At 39.1% G+C, this 19,351-nt stretch overlaps 1 protein-coding gene across 4 annotated transcripts in view; it reads right to left on the reverse strand.

Moving 5' to 3' along the window:
• Positions 1-19,351, reverse strand: part of Ca-alpha1T (Ca[2+]-channel protein alpha[[1]] subunit T) — a 172,222-nt gene that overhangs the window by 66,140 nt on the left and 86,731 nt on the right. For all 4 annotated transcript variants that reach the window (XM_083110833.1, XM_083110835.1, XM_083110832.1 and 1 more), the window contains 5 exons: positions 14,363-14,518; positions 8,337-8,489; positions 6,265-6,412; positions 4,795-4,997; positions 4,320-4,474 (listed from right to left, as the gene is read on the reverse strand). In XM_083110833.1, coding sequence (XP_082966959.1) covers positions 4,320-4,474; positions 4,795-4,997; positions 6,265-6,412; positions 8,337-8,489; positions 14,363-14,518 — 815 coding nt within the window. The remainder of the gene's footprint in view (positions 1-4,319; positions 4,475-4,794; positions 4,998-6,264; positions 6,413-8,336; positions 8,490-14,362; positions 14,519-19,351) is intronic.

Here is a 19,351-nt window from a genome sequence, read left to right on the forward strand (position 1 = left end):
GAAAAGGACGAAGGAGGAAGTGACGTCACAAGGAACACTTCAAACTTGGACTTAGTTACAGTGAACATTGGAAATGTCATTCTGAACATAAAGGAGAAATATTCAATAGATTATACAGCGTTTGTATACACTCCAACTGTACTCTTCTAATAATACAGGGTGTTCAGCTTAAAAGTGGACAGCGAATACCAGACATTTTTTACTGCAGCAAGTGCTAAAGTGATCATAATTCTGTTCTGTTTATACTTGGAATGCCTCGCTATATTTCGGGCTACGATTTTATTGACTGCCTTGGTTTATTTTACTTCGCTTTTCTGCCACATTTGACTAATCGTGAAAATGAGGATAGTGATGATATGATTGATTAAAGGACCACAAAGAACACACATGTCCTGGCCAGGATTTCACCCGAGACTCCTAGCGTCGTAACGAACTGTGCTAACCACTTCGTCACGAAGGTCGGCATTTCGGGTTACCTTTTCAAGCATTTTTTCAGTTCTACTCCGCGCACTGCTCATCTACAGTTTCAATATCTTGTAGGGGTTACTTCTGTAGAAGTCTGGAGGTCACAATGCTTTAAAAATATTCTGCTTGCAGAAAAGCTCGAGAAGTATGACCTAGCAAAGTGTCAGGTTGCTACGTCTTGAAAAAAACAAAAAAACAAAACAAAAAAAAACAAAACAAAAAAAACAAAAAAAACACCAAACATGTAAGTTATGTAGTTAGGGTGATAAACGCGTTCACAGTTTGAAAATTAATTTAATTTGTATCTTGCAGCATTGTAAGGATATTAAATTGTGGAAAGAAAATATCTCACTCCTGATCTTGATTGTAGAAATCATAATTGAAAATAAACACTGTGCTGTCGCGACATAAAATAATACAAATTTAAGGCTTGTTCATAAATTATGCCTTCCGGATGGCGTAGTGGTAACGTCGTTGACTTGTAATCAGTCACTTTAAACAATAGGTCCAGTCCCTATTAGCCTATCTGCATAAAGTGAACATAAAAACTCGAACTAAAACCAAATACGTCTCACTAGAGCTGGTAGAACGACTGGTAGGATGGCAACTCTGAGTCACGTGACTCGCCGAGTGCATTCGATAACTTCATTATTTTGCCATTAGGGCCAAGTGTATCAACCCCATATTATCGAACGGTGGATGTTCTTCTAAATGATCCCTTTCTCCAAATGTAATCGGTCCGTATCGCGCCATTGATTATCATCCAATCCACGTTCATTAGCGTGATGGATCCCACCTGTTAACACTCACCTTGGAATTGATGTAATCAAATTGATTCAAGGCGATCGTTTGCCCGCTCTCATCCCAGCGCTGCATTGTCTGTTGGTAGAGGTGGATCTGTAATATCCGTTGCTAGGTACAAGGGGCAAATTTGGCGCACCTCATTACGATCTTCCTTTGCGTGTGGTTACAAATCAATGGTTATATATATATATATATATATATATATATATATATATATATATATATATATATCGAGCTCCTATATATATAATATATATATATATATATACAGGGTGACTGGTAATTAGATGTATTCCCTGAAAGGGGTTAAAGTAGAGACAATTTGCAATAAATTTGACCATATGATACCCCGTCCGAAAATTAGTAGTTTTCGAGATAATCGAGTTTCTATTGTTTTTTCTAAAAATGACAATTTTCCACATAAAAAGATGAATTGAGAAAAAACTGATAATTGTACGGAACTTATTTAAGCGTTTTCTGATAGCTAACAAACAAGTGGTTCGTTTAAAAAAAAGTTTTTTCCAAATAACAATCACATGTAAGTACCGGGTGGGTCTAAACTTACAAGTGATGATAAAAAAATGCACTCTTAGTTTATTTGGCAACGTATTAATAACAAAAATGGTATGACACGAACCGTACAAATTTACTTAAATTACTTCCTTGAGCCATCAGCTATCAAACAAGGTACAAATGTTGCTAACATTCACATTTGTGTACAAGAAATAATACTTCATTCATCTTCATGTGTATGGAATCAATGAACAATACAATTAAAGAACATTACACGTCTTGCTCAAAGTGGGCACCTCCGTTACGAATGCAGGCACGCAGGTTTTTATGGGTCATTTGGTCTCTTAACTCGTGATGTGATGGTGGCCTTGACGTGTTGAGCAGCTGTTAAGATCTTCTACCTGAGCTGTTCTTGCGAGTTTACCGGTGCCTTGTCATGTGGCTCCAAATGTAAAAGTCGCAAGGCGTCAAATCGATCGGGGGATCGAGCCGGCCAGGGAATCGGTCCGCCTCGGCCAATCCATTTCTTCGGGTACTTTTCATCCAGCCACTGTCGCACGCCCAGGCAGTAGTATGGATGGGCGTAATCAACAATCATTTCATCGAGCCATTTTTCCTGCCCCAAATCTTAAATGGCATCACTTATGAACATTTCTTGCGGAACGGGATGGCAATGTTGTTGGAGGATGTGCCTCTAGCTACAAGACGTGACATGATTTACCAGCATGATGACTGCCCAGCTCGATCCCCCGATCGATTTGACGCCTTGCGACTTTTACATTTGGAGCCACATGACAAGGCACCGGTAAACTCGCAAGAAGAGCTCAGGGAGAGGATCTTAACAGCTGGTCAACACGTCAAGGCCACCATCACATCACGAGTTAAGAGACCAAATGACCCATAACCTGCGTGCCTGCATTCGTAACGGAGGTGCCCACTTTGAGCAAGACGTGTAATGTTCTTTAATTGTATTGTTCATTGATTCCATACACATGAAGATGAATGAAGTATTATTTCTTGTACACAAATGTGAATGTTAGCAACATTTGTACCTTGTTGGATAGCTGATGACTCAAGGAAGTAATTTAAGTAATTTGTACGGTTCGTGTCATACCCTTTTTTCTTATTAATACGTTGCCAAGTAAACTAAGAGTGCATTTTTTTATCATCACTTGTAAGTTTAGACCCACCCGGTACTTACATGTGATTGTTATTTGGAAAAAACTTTTTTTTAAAACGAACCACTTGTTTGTTAGCTATCAGAAAACGCTTAAATAAGTTCCGTACAATTATCAGTTTTTTCTCAATTCATCTTTTTATGTGGAAAATTGTCATTTTTAGAAAAAACAATAGAAACTCGATTATCTCGAAAACTACTAATTTTCGGACGGGGTATCATATGGTCAAATTTATTGCAAATTGTCTCTACTTTAACCCCTTTCAGGGAATACATCTAATTACCAGTCACCCTGTATATATAAAATATGTGTGTGTGTAGCTATCCTATTCCTTGCTTAATTCGTCTGTCTTTCTACATTCTAAGGACAACTGGACTAAAAGTGGGATCCGAACCACTATAGTACCTACACCGGGTATCAAACCTGGGACCTTTTAATTACAAGCCGACGACGTTACAACTACGCCAAAGGGGAGGCGCTAAAAGCTTGTAAGGTGGTATCCCATAATCATATTTACATTTTAGCGTTATTTTCATCATAAAATTTGCTAATTATATTTTAACAGGGTGGACCAACCTCATTTTCGGTGGGCATGGCTTACTTTGGACTGCCCTTGGCACCGCCTTTCGTATCATCTCCCTATGTTCTAATCTTCGGATTCATCTTTAGCTCCGCCTCTGGTTTCAACTCCCTACATTCTGGTATCGCAGTCTACTTACCCTTGGCGCCACTTCTGGGTTTATATCCTTACATTGTGGTCTTGAGGCCCACCCTTGACGCCACCTCTGGTTTTATATCCTTACATTGTGGTCTTGAGGGCCACCCTTGGCTCTACCTCTGGTTTTATATTCTTCCTTACATTCTGGTCGCGGAACCCACCCTTGGCGCCGCCAATGGTTTTTTCTCCCTACATTCTGGTCTCGGAGCCCAACTGGTTTCATCTCCCAGCATTCTGTTCTCCGGATTCACTCTTGGTGCCGCTTCTGGTTTAATCTCCCTACATTCTGCTCTCCGGATTCACTCTTGGTGCCGCCTCTGGTTTCATCTCCCTACATTCTGCTCTCCGGATTCACTCTTGGTGCCGCCTCTGGTTTCATCTCCCTACATTCTGCTCTCCGGATTCACTCTTGGTGCCGCCTCTGGTTTCATCTCCCTACATTCTGCTCTCCGGATTCACTCTTGGTGCCGCCTCTGGTTTCATCTCCCTACATTCTGCTCTCCGGGAGCGCACACCCCTGATTGCTACCCTCTGCATCGAACAAACCCTTCCTGAATTTTGACAGGAGTAAACGGCGTAAGGATGCTTCCCTTGCAAAGTTTGTGCCAAATGCCCCGAAAGGGAAAAAAACGCCTACTTACCTCGTGGTGTTGGTGGACACGGAGATGCTGTCCTTCCTCTCGAGCTCCCTGGGGTGGTTGGAGAAGCTTCCTCGGGGGTAGACGCCCGGCTGGCTAAGGTTGTTCAGCTTGTTGGTCGGCGGCTTCAGCAGGCCTGGAATGCTGCACTGCGAGGACTACAAGAAAAGAGAACGTATCAGCAGACAATATGAAGCCATATGCAGAGACGTACGCCACATAGACACCGAAGTATAGAGGGTGCCGATCGAGTAAAAAGCAGACAAAAAGGAAAAACAAAGAAAATTCATAATATTGCCATTTTGGATACAAAAAGAGCTTTCTTACAAAATGCTTACAATGCTTGCCACGCTACTGGTAATGATAATAACAACATTAAACGTTATTGGCTCATCCAGAATTATAATCCATGTACACATCTGAAAAAAGTTACTGAAAAGAGTATCTCTTAATTAAAATTATTGTCAGTTATGCTCACCGATGACCTGTCTATGGAGTCTATGGACATCGTGCTAGCGTACAGCGCCATAGCAGGGGACAACCTGTTGTTGAAGTCCCTCATGCACGGCTCCAGGGTGGTGTTGGGAGAGTCCTGGGGGGTGGCTGCCGTGTGGGTGATTATGGGAGGCATGGGCGGTAGATCTGGCTTCATGACCCCAGGCTGGCCCAGCATCTTGCATTCTGTTAAAGAGGAAGAGGATTCAATGGAATTTTTTTTTCACAGGTATTAGAACTACAGCATATCATGAGGGTCGAGATGTACCTTCGTGCGTGCACCTAACGGCAAAAGTAATAGTAGACGAACTGTCCTGCACCATTTTCATTAAGTCTGCTTTCCACAACGTAATGATCGTGCATTGAAATGAAGACGTCAATAAACAGAGGATAACATCTGCTTCGTTATCAACAGAATTTGATTTCTTGAAACAAAACAGGATGTAGAATAATAAAAAGAGATGAACAATTTACCTATTATCATCTTTGCCGTTGGCTATAGAGTGACGTATATAAATATTACGAAGTAAAATGTCATCATCATCATGTTTCTTCTCTTTGTTTTACTCAATGAGAGTTTCAAGAATTGAAAGAAAACGCGAAAAAAGCTATATCCATGCACCACCATACTGTAAATCCATTCCTTAACAACACGTAGGATGCAAGAGAGAAAAATGAAAATAGTTATGGACAATTTGCACCGTTCCACCCGTGGAATACATGTACAGCAACAGTCCGAACGCACAGCATAAATGAAGTCGAAGAGAAGTCGGAACAGAAAGAGACGTACGGCCAGTGATGTGCGTCTACGCGTAAACAACGATAGTCTACATGTAGACTATTTTATACACGTAGATTACGTAATCTATGTAAACAACATGGCGAAAGGTGATATCTTAGCAAAGGGCGCCGTGGAAGTAAAACAAAATTATACTGCGTATCAGTTGCTGATGTGTGAGGAGAACTTTTCATACTCTTTCTTCCAAATTCGAACAATTTCTCACCTAGGAAAAACCTAATATAGGAAACATTCTAGTGTTTTATAGGAAAAAGACCACTCTTGCCTCACGACTGCCATCTGTTGTTGTTTTTACATACTATTTATCTTCTCCCATAGTTGATAATACAAGAGAAGAGAAATTTTGTTGTAAATAGGGTTCTTTTCATTTCGTTAGGAACTAATATAGTTGAAAATGTCACTTTCCTTTCATGAAACCATTGAAAATTAATTTTAATGCACTTTAGATTGTCTACGTAGTCTATGTTAACTACAACCCAATGTAATGTACGCGTAGATTACGTGTAGACAATGCATGTAGACGTAAAATTATAGTCTACGGCACATCACTGCGTACGGCGCACTTGAGGATTCGGATATGACTTTTGTGTGCGGGTGAAGCAAGGAGTCTTCCAGGACGCTCAAAATACAACCTGTCAACGCCATTCTGCTTACCTTTCTGAATGTTACACTTCGGCTCATAGTCAATCATCATGTGAAGCTGCTTCAAGCCATTCTCCCTCTCCCTCGCCTCGTTGTCCTTCATTTTCCTTATATCCTCAGCGTTTCCTAAACTCGATGTACTCTTTTTCTTCGAATCCTGCTGCAAAAACAAAAACATGATTAGTAGGGCTAGGATAAATATACAAAACAGTAATTTTGCCTGTAGTATTATAGTATTATATGGGTGTGAAACTTGGTCCCTTACATTGAAAGAGGAACATAAATTGAGAGTATTTGAAAATAAGATCCTTAGGAAAATATTTGGACCTAAAAGGGATGAGGAGACAGGTGAGTGGAGAATTTTACATAATTTAGAACTACATAATTTGTATTCATGTCCAGATATTATTAGAATGATTAAATCAAGAAGACTTAGGTGGGCGGGCCATGTGGCACGAATGGGAGAGGAAAGAGGAGTTCACAGGATTCTTGTTGGGAAACCTGATGGTAAGAGACCTGTAGGAAGGCCGAGACGAAGATGGAGGGACAACGTTGAGATGGACCTAAAGGAAATCGGTAGGGATGGAAAAGAGTATATAGATCTTGCTCAGGATAGGGACAGGTGGAAGGCCTGTGTTGCTGCAGCCATGAGCCTTCGGGTTTAAGAAGGCTAGAGAGTTAGTTAGTTAGTAGGGCTAGGATAGTTATGCACTTAAAAATAACTAAAATATGCATGTAATTATGTACTTAAAATATGCAAAATATAAAAAAATACGCACTTTAGAAAAACACTATTTTAGATGTTTTTTTTTTTCAGTACTTCAAGAACCCTACATGTTAACAGCAGACATTTTCAGCTAATACTACGTATGTAGCATGTAATAAATGTAAAAGTTGCAGTTCTGAATTCTTCCACAAACTCTTATTTGCTTTACACAGCTATTTTATAAATGAAATAAAAATTACATTCCTTACAGGCCATGATTGTACTCGATTACAGCTGATATCTCAGATATTCAAACCTGAAACTACTGTTTTCGGCAAGAATATTTTTATACTCAGAAAAAAACTCGCTTCATTTCGCAGGTTGCAATTGGACAATATTTTTAGGGCAACAGTGAAGTTTAAAATCATCTACGTTGTATAGACTGTCCATTGTTGTCGTTTCTCTCTAAAAAAAAGTAGTAGCTGTGTGTTCCCGCCAAGACGACGAAAGAAGTCTTATCTGCTTCTTTTGTAAAAGAAAGTAGAGAATAATCATCAGTGACGGAAGGAAATAAAATGAAAATTGAGCAGGAAATTTATGTATATGATTTCATGTTTGCATTTGCATATGCATTTATCAAAAAACGTTTAAAATATGCATTCGCATTTGCAAAGTGTACAACTATCCGGGTCCTAATAATTAGCAATGAGATCGTAATAATAGTAAGACAACATAAAACGAAAAGGCATGTTAGAAAAAAAGTTGTTTGGTAGCGATTAATTTATTGTTCATGGATTTTAAAATGCCCATTCTCCGTCCATATTTCAGTCGAATTAGAGTTCAACCTGGAGATTGAAAAAATAAATCTTGTGTTCTATTAGCGAGAAAAAGTCCCAAAATTGAAAATACCCCGTTGCGGGATTCGGAGAAATGACGTCGTCAATATGCCCGCCATCAGAATTTGTAGTGTAATCTTTAAGCGCGTATAACTTCTCACAGAATAGAGAGAATCTTCGTTTTTGCACCAAATTAAAAGGTATGAAATGGAAAATTTACAGAAGAAAGTGTATATTATCTGTGCTCGGCGTGTTTTTGGAAATATATTAACAAAAATGGAGAAAATTAGATTTTTCATGACCTGTTTTAACGTTTTAGCATAACTTACTAAATAATTACAGTACTATGAGACGTTTTGACATTATAATTGTGGAGCATTTTAAGAACATTACAACGGTACATGTATCTTTTCTGTACCTTTAAATTTAAGGGAGTTATTTGATATACTGAAGAGGGTTTCTTCATTGTTCAATACGAAAAAACTAGACAAGTATTAATCATGCGAGGAAAACTTTCCTCTTCGTTGATTAAGCACCCTTACCTGCGCACCCCCTATCCCGCTGTCGCTGTCCGATCCAGAGTCCGTCCTCCCCTCTGCCTGGGAGAACTCCTGCATGCTCTGGATGAACTCCAGCTTCTCTTTCTCTTGTTGCTTCTGCCTCTCCCTCAGCTCCCTCTCCATCCTCTCGTTTCGCTGGAAGAGACAAGCAAAACGAAAGTTCAGACATTTTTAATTACGAACCTGCAGAAAAGTTTCTAAACAGAAATATATATATATATATATATATATATATATATATATATATATATATATATATATATATATATTAACGTGCGCCCGAAACAAATATGAAAGTCGGCGCAAAAAGGAATTCAAAACCAATGAGAACACAAATATTAATAAATTCTGCTATATTAAAATGTATTTTTAGAACGTTTGAAAGGCTTCTACTGTTCTATCGTCAACTGAACACATAATGCGTATGTGATCTCTTCATACGAACCCTACATGTTAACAATACAGCTCACACTTAACAATCGCGTCCATTTGTACAAAATACCTTAAACTTAGACACACTTACAAATCTTAACAAAGACTATCATGAATATTTTGTTTATGTTTACTATCTAAAACAATAACCAAATATTTTTGGATTATTCTAACAAATCAGTTTTTAAAGTTTTGTCAAGTCTATCGATAATAACTTGAGAACCGTTAAGTGACATTTACACCTATCTCCAAACCCATCAGGCATTGTACATCATTAATATTGGACGCACACCACAGATCAGAAAGGCATCAGTCATCAAACTTCAAACAATGACCCGCCGTAAAAATTCACATCTCTCTTGAAATTTGCATTCTCGGAAAAAATCTCTTCTGCTTTCCCAATTAATTAGGGGCAATTCCATTGTGACAGGTGTGACCTTCAGAAAAATTTGCATTCATTTTTAAATTATTTTCTCAGCACTTTCAAATATGTAACTATCAATTCATGTAATTTCATTGTCCTTGATGAAAGGTATTTAGCTGCAAAATATTTCTCCCCCATCTCAATTCTCAGCTACAGAAAATACATTCTTTGAACTTGTGACGGGTGTGACACTTCTGAGACATGACTTTAGGACCTTCCTCAGTCTTTCAGAATACTCCGTGAAATATATGGGTTTACTGAAACAATTTCATTTTACCGGGTGTCCGAATTGAAACGCCCTAATTTCAACTGTCTGTAACTCCACATGTGTTTGATGCATCCAAATGAATCATACATTAATGAATATACACAGTCCTAAAGTTTCTGTGAGCAAAGTAGTAATTAGTACATTTAGAACATTTGGTACATTTCTAGTACATTTAGTACATTTCTACATGCGCCCAAGAGTCGCACGCAGGATGTCCAGCCGATACTCGATTTCTCACCAGGTTGCCTGTAGCATGCTGGTTGCCCCACGTAATTCTATCACGAAGCAGTACCAGGCTTGTCTCTTTGGTTAAATACACCATGTCCTTGACATGCCCCCCACAGAAAAATTATAGTGGGGTAATGTCAGGCGCATGCAGAAATGTACTAAAATGTACCAAATGTTCTAAGTGTACTAATTACTACTTGCTCACAGAAACTTTAGGACTATTTATATTCATTAATGCATAATTAATTTGGATGCATCAAATACATGTGGAGTTAAAGACATTTGAAATTAGGGCGTTTCAATTCGGACACCCTTTATTTTCACAAAGCAAACTTTACTCGACATTTAGATGCATTTAGGGTAGGGTGGTACATTTTCGATATAGGTACTATTTCGATCACCCGTTCTAAAAAGTCGAATATTTTGCTTCCTGTTACTGGCAACGCTGGTTTGAGGAGTGAGAGTTGTTGCGTGGGGTGTCAGTTGTGTTGTGCAGAAACATCGAGAAATTCAACGGGAAACCCGGAGAACCAGACGTAATTTTGTATGGCAAGGTGAGTACGTGGGAAATAGAATAGGTGCTTTGTATATAAACGTCTGCCTGTCATTTTGCGTGCCCTGTGTTTATGCTTGACCGTAGGACAGCAAAATTCAGGTCAAACGTGGACAAGCATGTGGTGGCTGTATCATGTGACATCTGTAGCTATCTGGTGAGAGATAAAGGAACTACAGAACTATTTGTTTCCATGCACAAAGTGGTACATATTCGATCGGCGGAAATGGTACAATTTCCATCAGCGAGGTATACAGTTTGAGTTCCATTACCGTAACTTCACAAAGTAAATGTGTTGTTCAATTTATTGTTACAGATGCCTCGCAAAAGAACACCGAAGAAGGTATATCAACAGTATTCACAGTATGCAGAGTATTCTAGAGCATCGTTTCTGAATCTATGGGGCGCGACCCACTAATGGGTCCCGAAGGGGTGTTTGATGGGTCGTGAAGTCGGGCTCGAAAATGTATTTATTGTGCCTTGAAAATATATTACATTAAAAATTACTAAGATACCTGTATATTGTTCTAACATTTAAATTCAACCCGTGTTGTACGTAGTCTAAACTCTACATTTCTGTTTATCGCGCTCTACCATTGCACATTAGTCACATTCGTTCGGTGAGTAAAATAAAAATGTTTTCAATTTCAGCATGTGTGCTTAGTTAGATATTAGTAAATTAGTCTTATAAATTACATATTTACCTTTCTACAGAGCATTCCCTGACATTCGCTACGAGACTCGGCGGCAAACGGCCCGGCGTCAGCGCTTGTCTTTCCCGGTGAACGGGGTCCGCGACAGTCGCTAGAGTCCCGGACCCCGCAAGTTCGTCTACTGTAATTCTCCCGATTTCTCGTACAATACTGTCTTTTAACTCACGGATGGTGTGCGGATTGTCTTTGTATACTTTATTTTTTAGATTAGGGCTTAAATTTAAGAATTTTAGCAGCTCTAAATGCTGTGGTTTTTGAAACACCCGGTTCTTGTGAGAGGCGGCGGATAGATTTCCGAGGCGACTGTTCTAAACTGTGTCCTATCTCATCCAGTTTTTCCTCAGTAAGTACACGTGGTTTTTTTTTCCACTTTTATTCAGAACTGACCCTGTTACTCTAAACTTTTTTACGAGGTTTCATATAGTGGTCCTTTGTGGAACGGGAACACCAGAAAATTTCGGTGCAAAACGTCGTCTCACTTCTCCACAATTCGTCTTTCAGAAGTAACACTCGACAAGATAAATCCTTTGTTGTAATGTAAACTTTTGTGGTGCCATGTTAAGCCACAATCTTCAATACCAGGATTATACTGGCGTCAGTCTGCAACGTCAACAGAAAGGGAAAGAGAGCGAAAAAAAAAACAGATTGTAGTGTGCGACTGTCGCGGACCCCGTTCACCAGGAAAGACAAGCGCTGACGCCGGGCCGGTTACCGCCGAGTCTCGTAGCGAATGTCACGGAATGCTCTGTAGAATGCAGTATGAGCAATTTGTTTAAGCAAGCGTAAAAGCACTCGATGTTAGCAAAAATATGATTATAAACTGGGTGCACACCCCTACAAGTAATTCTGGGGTCCCATGAAGTATAAGATCCTTCAAGGTGGGTCCTGGACTGAAAAAGGTTGAGAACCACTGTTCTAGAGGTACACATATATACGCGGAGGATCGCAACTTTATCATGCTAAATTTGCCACCCTACAAAACAAAGTAACGATGGCACGTCAAGAAGCAGCGGGTGTTCCTTCCCCTTCAAGGATTGATGTTGGCCATCCAAGACTTTTCTCCAAGCAGATGGAAGACGCAATTGTGGAGAGACTGATATATTTGGAAGGGCGAGGATTTCGATTGAGACAGAAGGTAGTGCGGGTAGCTGCGTAACGATGTATGTAGTCAAACAGAGTTATTAAACTAACAGAACATGCAGTTCGTTTTCATTTTGCTCCTGTAGGCCTACGCCATAGAAGAAGTTGCACTTGTAGTATATATTAAGGATACTGTTTCTTCATTCAATGTTGATCCAAATTGCACCGCACGGTGATCACATTTGTACCTACCTAGGTACAATTCTAATAAAATTTTATCCGACCGAAATTTCGTTCTGGTGTCTACAGTAGTAGAACTAAAAATGTCATGTTATGCCAGCGTCTTTCGGAAAAGGTAAGCATTTCATTGGTACAAAAACTGTAATTTTGCTGCCAAATTTTTTCAAGTTATATTGAATTAAATTTTTTGTGATCGAAAATGAACCACCTTACCCTAGTTTCTAAAAATATTACTACACACTTTCTTATAAACATATCTTACCTGTGACGGGTGTGACATCATGCACATGTATGGTTATGGATCAATGTAAAGACTATGAAAATTATCATAAACAGATTCTTCAAACTAAGGTTTGTTTCAGAAATGAACGAAATTTGAATTAATTTTGTTTTCTTATCGTATAATACTGTATCCTAATGAAAGTAAACTAAATTAAATTGAAGCACCACACATAAATCCAATTTATACTATAAAAAAGTAATAGGTTTGAAACAATATGCTATTTAAAACTAATGTTTGTATTAATAATTCCAAATTATGCATAGTTTTCCCTTTAATTTCACATATAATAAGCGACATTTTCAATTCTTAGTTTCTGGGGCTTCTTATGTAGCAAACGTCGACACGATATAGTATTACAAATTATGCATGCCACAAGATGTCACGTGCCAGTTTCACACGACACAATGAATGTTGCAAGGAGGAATGGTTTCTCGGAATCGACAAGAGATGGCAGCACGCTATATAAATAGGAGCGAAGGAGATTATAAAAAACTTAGAGCGGAGAAGATGGATGATATATATTATAGTAAATTGAGAAATATATAAAAGAAGAGTTCAAATACTATAATAGAAGTAAATAGAATGATGTATGTATTAATTTAAAAGAATTCAGAATATAGCCGCATATGAAACGTTTAGGAAAGTCATTAAGCGAGCAAATGAATTCAGAAATGTATCTCAATCTCTTTTTGATTCTCTGACGAGGAGAACATCGTCAGCTTTTGCATTTGTCCGTTCCCCGGTGGCGCTGTGGTCAATTAGACGCCCCGAAGCACTTTACGGTTGCGCTTCTTTTTTAGTCGCACTGGGCCATTGGCAGCGCTTGTTATTAGCGATCCTGGTTATTCCCCTTTGGTCGTTACATAGGAGGTGGCGCTAGTGTCAGTTTAGTCGACCTTACTCCTTTATATAAGTATAGCTTGTATCGTTTGCCAAAGAAACCGGGAAAGGGAAAGAAAACATATAAAGGGCATAAAGAAAAGGAAGCGAGACGACGCAACTAGATTTCTTATATATAGAAGAAATAATAAAAGAAGTCTTTTCCATAATCAAAAGAAGAAGAAGCCTATTCGATAATCAAAAGAAAAAGAAGAAGAAGCTTTTTCCATAATCAAAGAAGAAAAGAAGAAGAAGCCTTTTCCATAATCAAAGAAGAAGAAGCCTTTTCCATAATTAAAGAAGAAGAAGCTTATTTCCATAATCAAAAGAAGAAAAGAAGAAGAAGCCTTTTCCATAATCAAAGAAGAAGAAGCCTATTCTATAATCAAGAGAGAGAAGAAGAAGAAGAAGAAGCCTTTCCATAATTACGAAGAGAAAGAAGAAGATTTCCTTTCAAGAAGAATGTAACCGATGTAAATTTTCGATATATTTCAATGTCGCTATATATTTTTCTCTGTATTTTGTATAGTTCTCAGAATATAGATCCGCATTTAACTATATCCTCTTGGCTATAAAACGCTTTCTTATTTGGAATTCTCAAACAAAGAACCTATCCCCTGAGATTAAGATATCTGTAGCCGTGGTAAATAACATGTAAGTACGTACCCACAAGGGGCGTAGCAAAGACGAGGCTTCAAGATGCAATATTCCTTATGGTTTTGATCGATGAAAGTTAGGGTTCAGTGACTTTTGAAACACACTGTATAATTATTTAATAACTTAATAAAGAGTATATATATAATAAATTATAATTATTGCACTATAATAATTGTAATTAATTATCATTAATAGTTATTGGCAAGTTCGATAATCTGGGTAAGACAGAAATTAAACACAGTGATACCAACCTCTGCAGAGAATCCTTCAACTAAAATAGCAACCAGCAAATTGAAGAGAACATAGTTCCCAAAAGTCATCAAGGCTACAAAATACAGGGCGGCCCAGTGACTCGTCTTCTCCATTCCATTGAACAACACCACATTCCAGTCTTCTTGAGTTAATATCTAAAGAAACAACAAAATTTGGATGCGGTTAAAATCTGATTTCTAATTGCAGATAACACAAGATTAGTTTCCTAATAAAGCAAAATACTCCGAATTTGTGTCAGAAAACTTGTCTTGAAATTTACGTATTGTTTTCGTTATGAAAGATAGTTTTATTCCCTTCAGGAATATCAGACTAAGGAATAAAATTTAATCGTTCTAAAATTTAGGAATAAAAATAAGATTGATTACACTACAGCTACCTGTTGATAAATTGGATGTATCAACACGAAGGTAATGACAAAATATCTACAGAAAGTTGTACAACTTTACAACACGAACATGTTGAAAGTATATTACACGGAACAACAAAATTATCGAAAAGCTGAAATCTGATAGCCTCCTCAAACACGCAATGGGAAACCACCATTCAAATTTTAAATTACTAATCTTAAAAAAGCTTTTAAAAGCTTGCATACATCTGCTACTGACAATGAATTTAGGAAATTTCTGCCATATGTAGAGTTCTTGTACAGTCACCAGCAATATAACTGGGATACCTATATCCTGAAATGCTCGCTTCCCTGCAAGGCGTTGTGTGTGTTGCATAACTTTACGGCGAATTTAATAGCAAATTTTCAATGCCAACTTCTACCACCGCCGTAAAGTTTGGCAACACACAAAGCCTTGCACGGACTGTACACGTTAAACGTTTTGCCTACTGTTACGTTAACAGGGAAGAAACGCTACAGGACCATGGGATATGAGGTCAACGTCAAAATGCTGTGTTTTCGACACCATTTGCTCAGAATTACGGAGAAAATTGCTTTCGAATTAATGTAGTCCTGTTCTAAGTACATGCTAAACCTTTGTATATCTTTTCGAAAGAGACTTCAAGATGTAACTATACTACAGATTACATGCTAGCGATACCCTAAACATACTACTGCTTCTTTTCTGATTGCGCAACACCAGTACTTACAGTCTCCATTGCAGTCTATGAAACTTTAGTAAAATTACATACATTCACAGAGAGAATTGTGCACAGAGTATGAAATGGCTCTTTCAAGTTATGGACATACGTAGTTGATTTTGAAAAAGATTAAGAGCTTTTTGAGAGCAATTTCCTCTCGCATCTCTATAGAGAACGTATCTGATCTAAAACCCAGAGAACCTTTACGTTATTCGTTGGCAAGAAAGGTTCAATTTACACAGAAATTCCTCGACTTACGTTCGTTAATTTATGCTTCTTTCGGAACCCCGTGTTTATCTGTTTTGCCCGCTCTTACAACCAATCTTTACCAATAATAAAATGAGCGGGAAGAAATACACGAAGAATAATAATACAGAAAGAAGTTACAGGATTAATAACTGGGTAACAATAATATAAAGACAGAGAATGTTACATGAAAGGGTTCTGGGGTAAAGCATGGTAAGTGACATTTTGGTCATTACTGAGTTCCAAAGTAAAACAAGCCATCCTTTAATTTTCACGTGTAATTGCCGTGTCATGCAATTTGCATTGGACTTATACAGTAAGGTTGTTCGCTTTATATCCGACCATTTTTGACGGGTACTCACCTTAGGAGATACCGTGCCGCCGCCACCGATCATTTTCTATTGGACCCCCAGCATTGTGGACTATCCCCCGACATCGCAGTTTCCATTGCAGTAAGCTCCAGTGCAGGACAGGCATGGGAATTCTGTCCCACTCCTCCCTGCAAGCTTTCCATAGACCATCCAGGGTGCGCGGGCGGCGATGTTCAAGACGTCGTTTCAACAGTCCAAATGCGCAAAAATCGATTGGACTGGCATCTGGGCTTTTCACAGGAATGTCTTCAAACGGAATGACACAATTACTAATTCCTCTGCCATTTCCTGATAAAAACGTAGTGATGTTCTGGCGGTATGACTCGAAGCCTTGTCCGTATGGATCATCACCTGGTTCGCGTCCATTCCATACAATTGTGGGATGTCTCTCCGATAGATAGGTGTCAGAATGGAGTCTTGGAAGTATCTGGCATTCACCTTCACGTTTTTGTCCACCTTACGTATCATCAACTTACCCTCGTATCCGAATCCCGTCACAACCATAAAGCCACGAGGGAAACTTTCCCTGCACTGACGAACAAAGTTGCTGCGCCCCTTGCCGTCAATGTCACGGTATGTGATCGCCCGAATGTGACCACCAGCAGTGAGATGGACATATGATTCATCCATTGTGACAACTTTCTTCCATTTGGAACCCGCCAGGTACTTTTCATACAGTTTCCTGCAGTTCGTCTTACGTTCGGCAATGTGACGCGGTAGAAGGTGGTGTACACGGGCCTTCCGCACACACTTCAACCTGAGGCGCTTGCGAATTGTTTTCTTCACAGTCGACGGTGCAAGGTGAAATCTGTGGGCCATATCACGTTGAGTCGGGGGATTTTCTTGGCACGCCAATCGACGAATCCCCCTTAGCACTACGGGTGACACTTTGCTTACAGCCCTTCTCCTGGTGGTTTTCGTGGGTGAATGTTTCGCAAGGAGAGCCTGTTGTGTGTAACGGGCCACAATAGCTTTCGCAGTAGTCACCCCGAGTGTTAACCCATTCTCCCGACACTGTTTCACAATGCGTACGTATGAAAACTTAGCATGGAAAAGGGCCATTACGTAACCCTCCCAATACCGGTTGATTTTCGGCGCCATTTGATAACATTCACTACCAACACTCACGCACCTACAAGGTCAGACACAACACTGCTCCCGCCAGCAGACCCATAGTTCCAGCATGATACGCCAGGTGGCAGCACCGAATCGAAAATGGTCGGATATAAAGCGAACAACCTCTGTAGAACCCTTCTGAAATTGATAAACACAACACAAAAACAATTTATGTACAGCATAGCTTCGAATAACCTTTCTGCTTAAGAAATTCAATAATGACCAAAATGCCACTTACTATGTTTTACTCCCGAGCCTTTCAATAACGTAATAGTGACGTTATTTTATGGTAAAGAGAAAGTATTATTAAGTAGTATATAATTATGATAATAATCCGAAAAATAATAAAGTGAGGAATATTAAAAAATGCAAAAACGTGAAAATAAGAGTAAAACTATTTAAATAAGATGAGATCACAGCACGAGACATATGATCAGGTGCTAGTTCCTCTCCCGAAAACTGCTTGAATTCTGGCAGTAATTGTCAATCGTTGCTTTATTGTACTATATGCAGTTTTCGCCTGATCACTTCCCTGGAAGGAGGGGGTGGGGGTGAAAGGCGCAGTATCCTCCAGGCCTCTTGATCTGAATGCCCATGTACGAGAGTATGGACAGTATACAGCCCTGCCTCCTTTGGGCGTGCAGCCTTATGTACTAGGGACGTTCAATATATAAGTTGCCCTGTGCTATAAAATATTGTATAAAGCAATGCCATTAAAAAGAAGGACATGGTTGACAAGCGCCATCCTTCGTCTACAAGGAACAACAATCGATTCGTTATCAGACGTGAAGGCGCATGCGCTCAAGGGCGAAAAGTAAATGCTTGTTCGGAAAACACGGGCTCGCGTCATAAGGAGTTCAGAAGCATGGATGCTAAGGGTGTTCTGCTGATGGACTTTTTGGAGCGAGGAAGAACAATTAATGCTGACCGTTATTGTCAAACATTGGATAAACTGAAAAACGCAATTCGACATAAGCGACCAGGTCTCCTGTCAGCTGGTGTCATTCTTCTTGATGATAACGCTCGCCCCCACTCAGCCGTGCAAACACTACACAAACTTGAAGAATTGAGGGTGGGAACGGCTGCCCCACCCTCCATACAGCCCCGATTTAGCGCAAAGTGATTTCCATCTTTTCCCGGTGTTAAAGTCTGAATTGCAATGTTACCGTTTCGAAACAGATGAAGAAGTGAAGCGTAATGTGAGAATAGTGCTCAATAGCCAGAGCCATGATTTTCTTGCAAAGGGTATGGACAAATTGGTGCAACGGTGCGACAAATGCCTGAATCTCTATGAGGATTATGTGGAGAAGTGAGGAAGGATCCTCCTACACATGTATGTATAGTTTTCTAATGTATCTTCAAAATAAATTTTTTTTACAGCATACGGAAACTTATATATTGAACGACCCACGTATAACGAACTTCAGATGATTTACCTAAGTGTATAGACAAATAAAGCGCATACTTGTGTATTTTAGTTCTAATATAACTTTAAGAATTTACGTAAATGGAGAGGTCTGACTATGCAGATACATTGCACCATAATCAATTAAATTATGGCACGAAAGCAATATTATTTCAACTTACATGTATCTTTGAACTAAGCATTTGTAATAACTACCTATGCAGTGCAAATTTATTGTGAGTGGCGCCCTTTTAAAAGTAGTTCGCGCTGAACATGCTTGTAAATAATGATTGTGCGTGCAAAATTGTGAAAAGAGCGTTATTTTGCAAACTACTAGGAATGCAAATCTTTGCCCCCGTAGACGGAGGCAACATGTGTTTATAATTTCATTAATAACACAATAGTAACAAAAATCATAAATCGTGGTGGAGGCACGTAGTGGTTCGGATTCCACTTTAAACTGTAGGTCCAGTCCCGATTAGCCTTTCTGTGCATAAAGTTAACTTAAAACAAGAATTCAATTCAAATCATAAATCGCAATTTTACCCTCCACTGGAACTTATTCCACCTGGCAAACTCAGATTTGAAGAAGTTAGTTCAACTTGGACTTATCTTATTGTAGTTATTAGGGAATTATATTTAATATAATTTTACATTTTAACAGCTTCCGGCAATACAAATAGGACACCAAGATCTTGAAATACCCGCTTCCATGCAAGGCGTTATGTGTGTTGCCTAACTCT

This window comes from Lepisma saccharinum, chromosome 24, assembly GCF_977018435.1.
Source record: "Lepisma saccharinum chromosome 24, izLepSacc3.1, whole genome shotgun sequence".
Classification (NCBI taxonomy): domain Eukaryota; kingdom Metazoa; phylum Arthropoda; class Insecta; order Zygentoma; family Lepismatidae; genus Lepisma; species Lepisma saccharinum.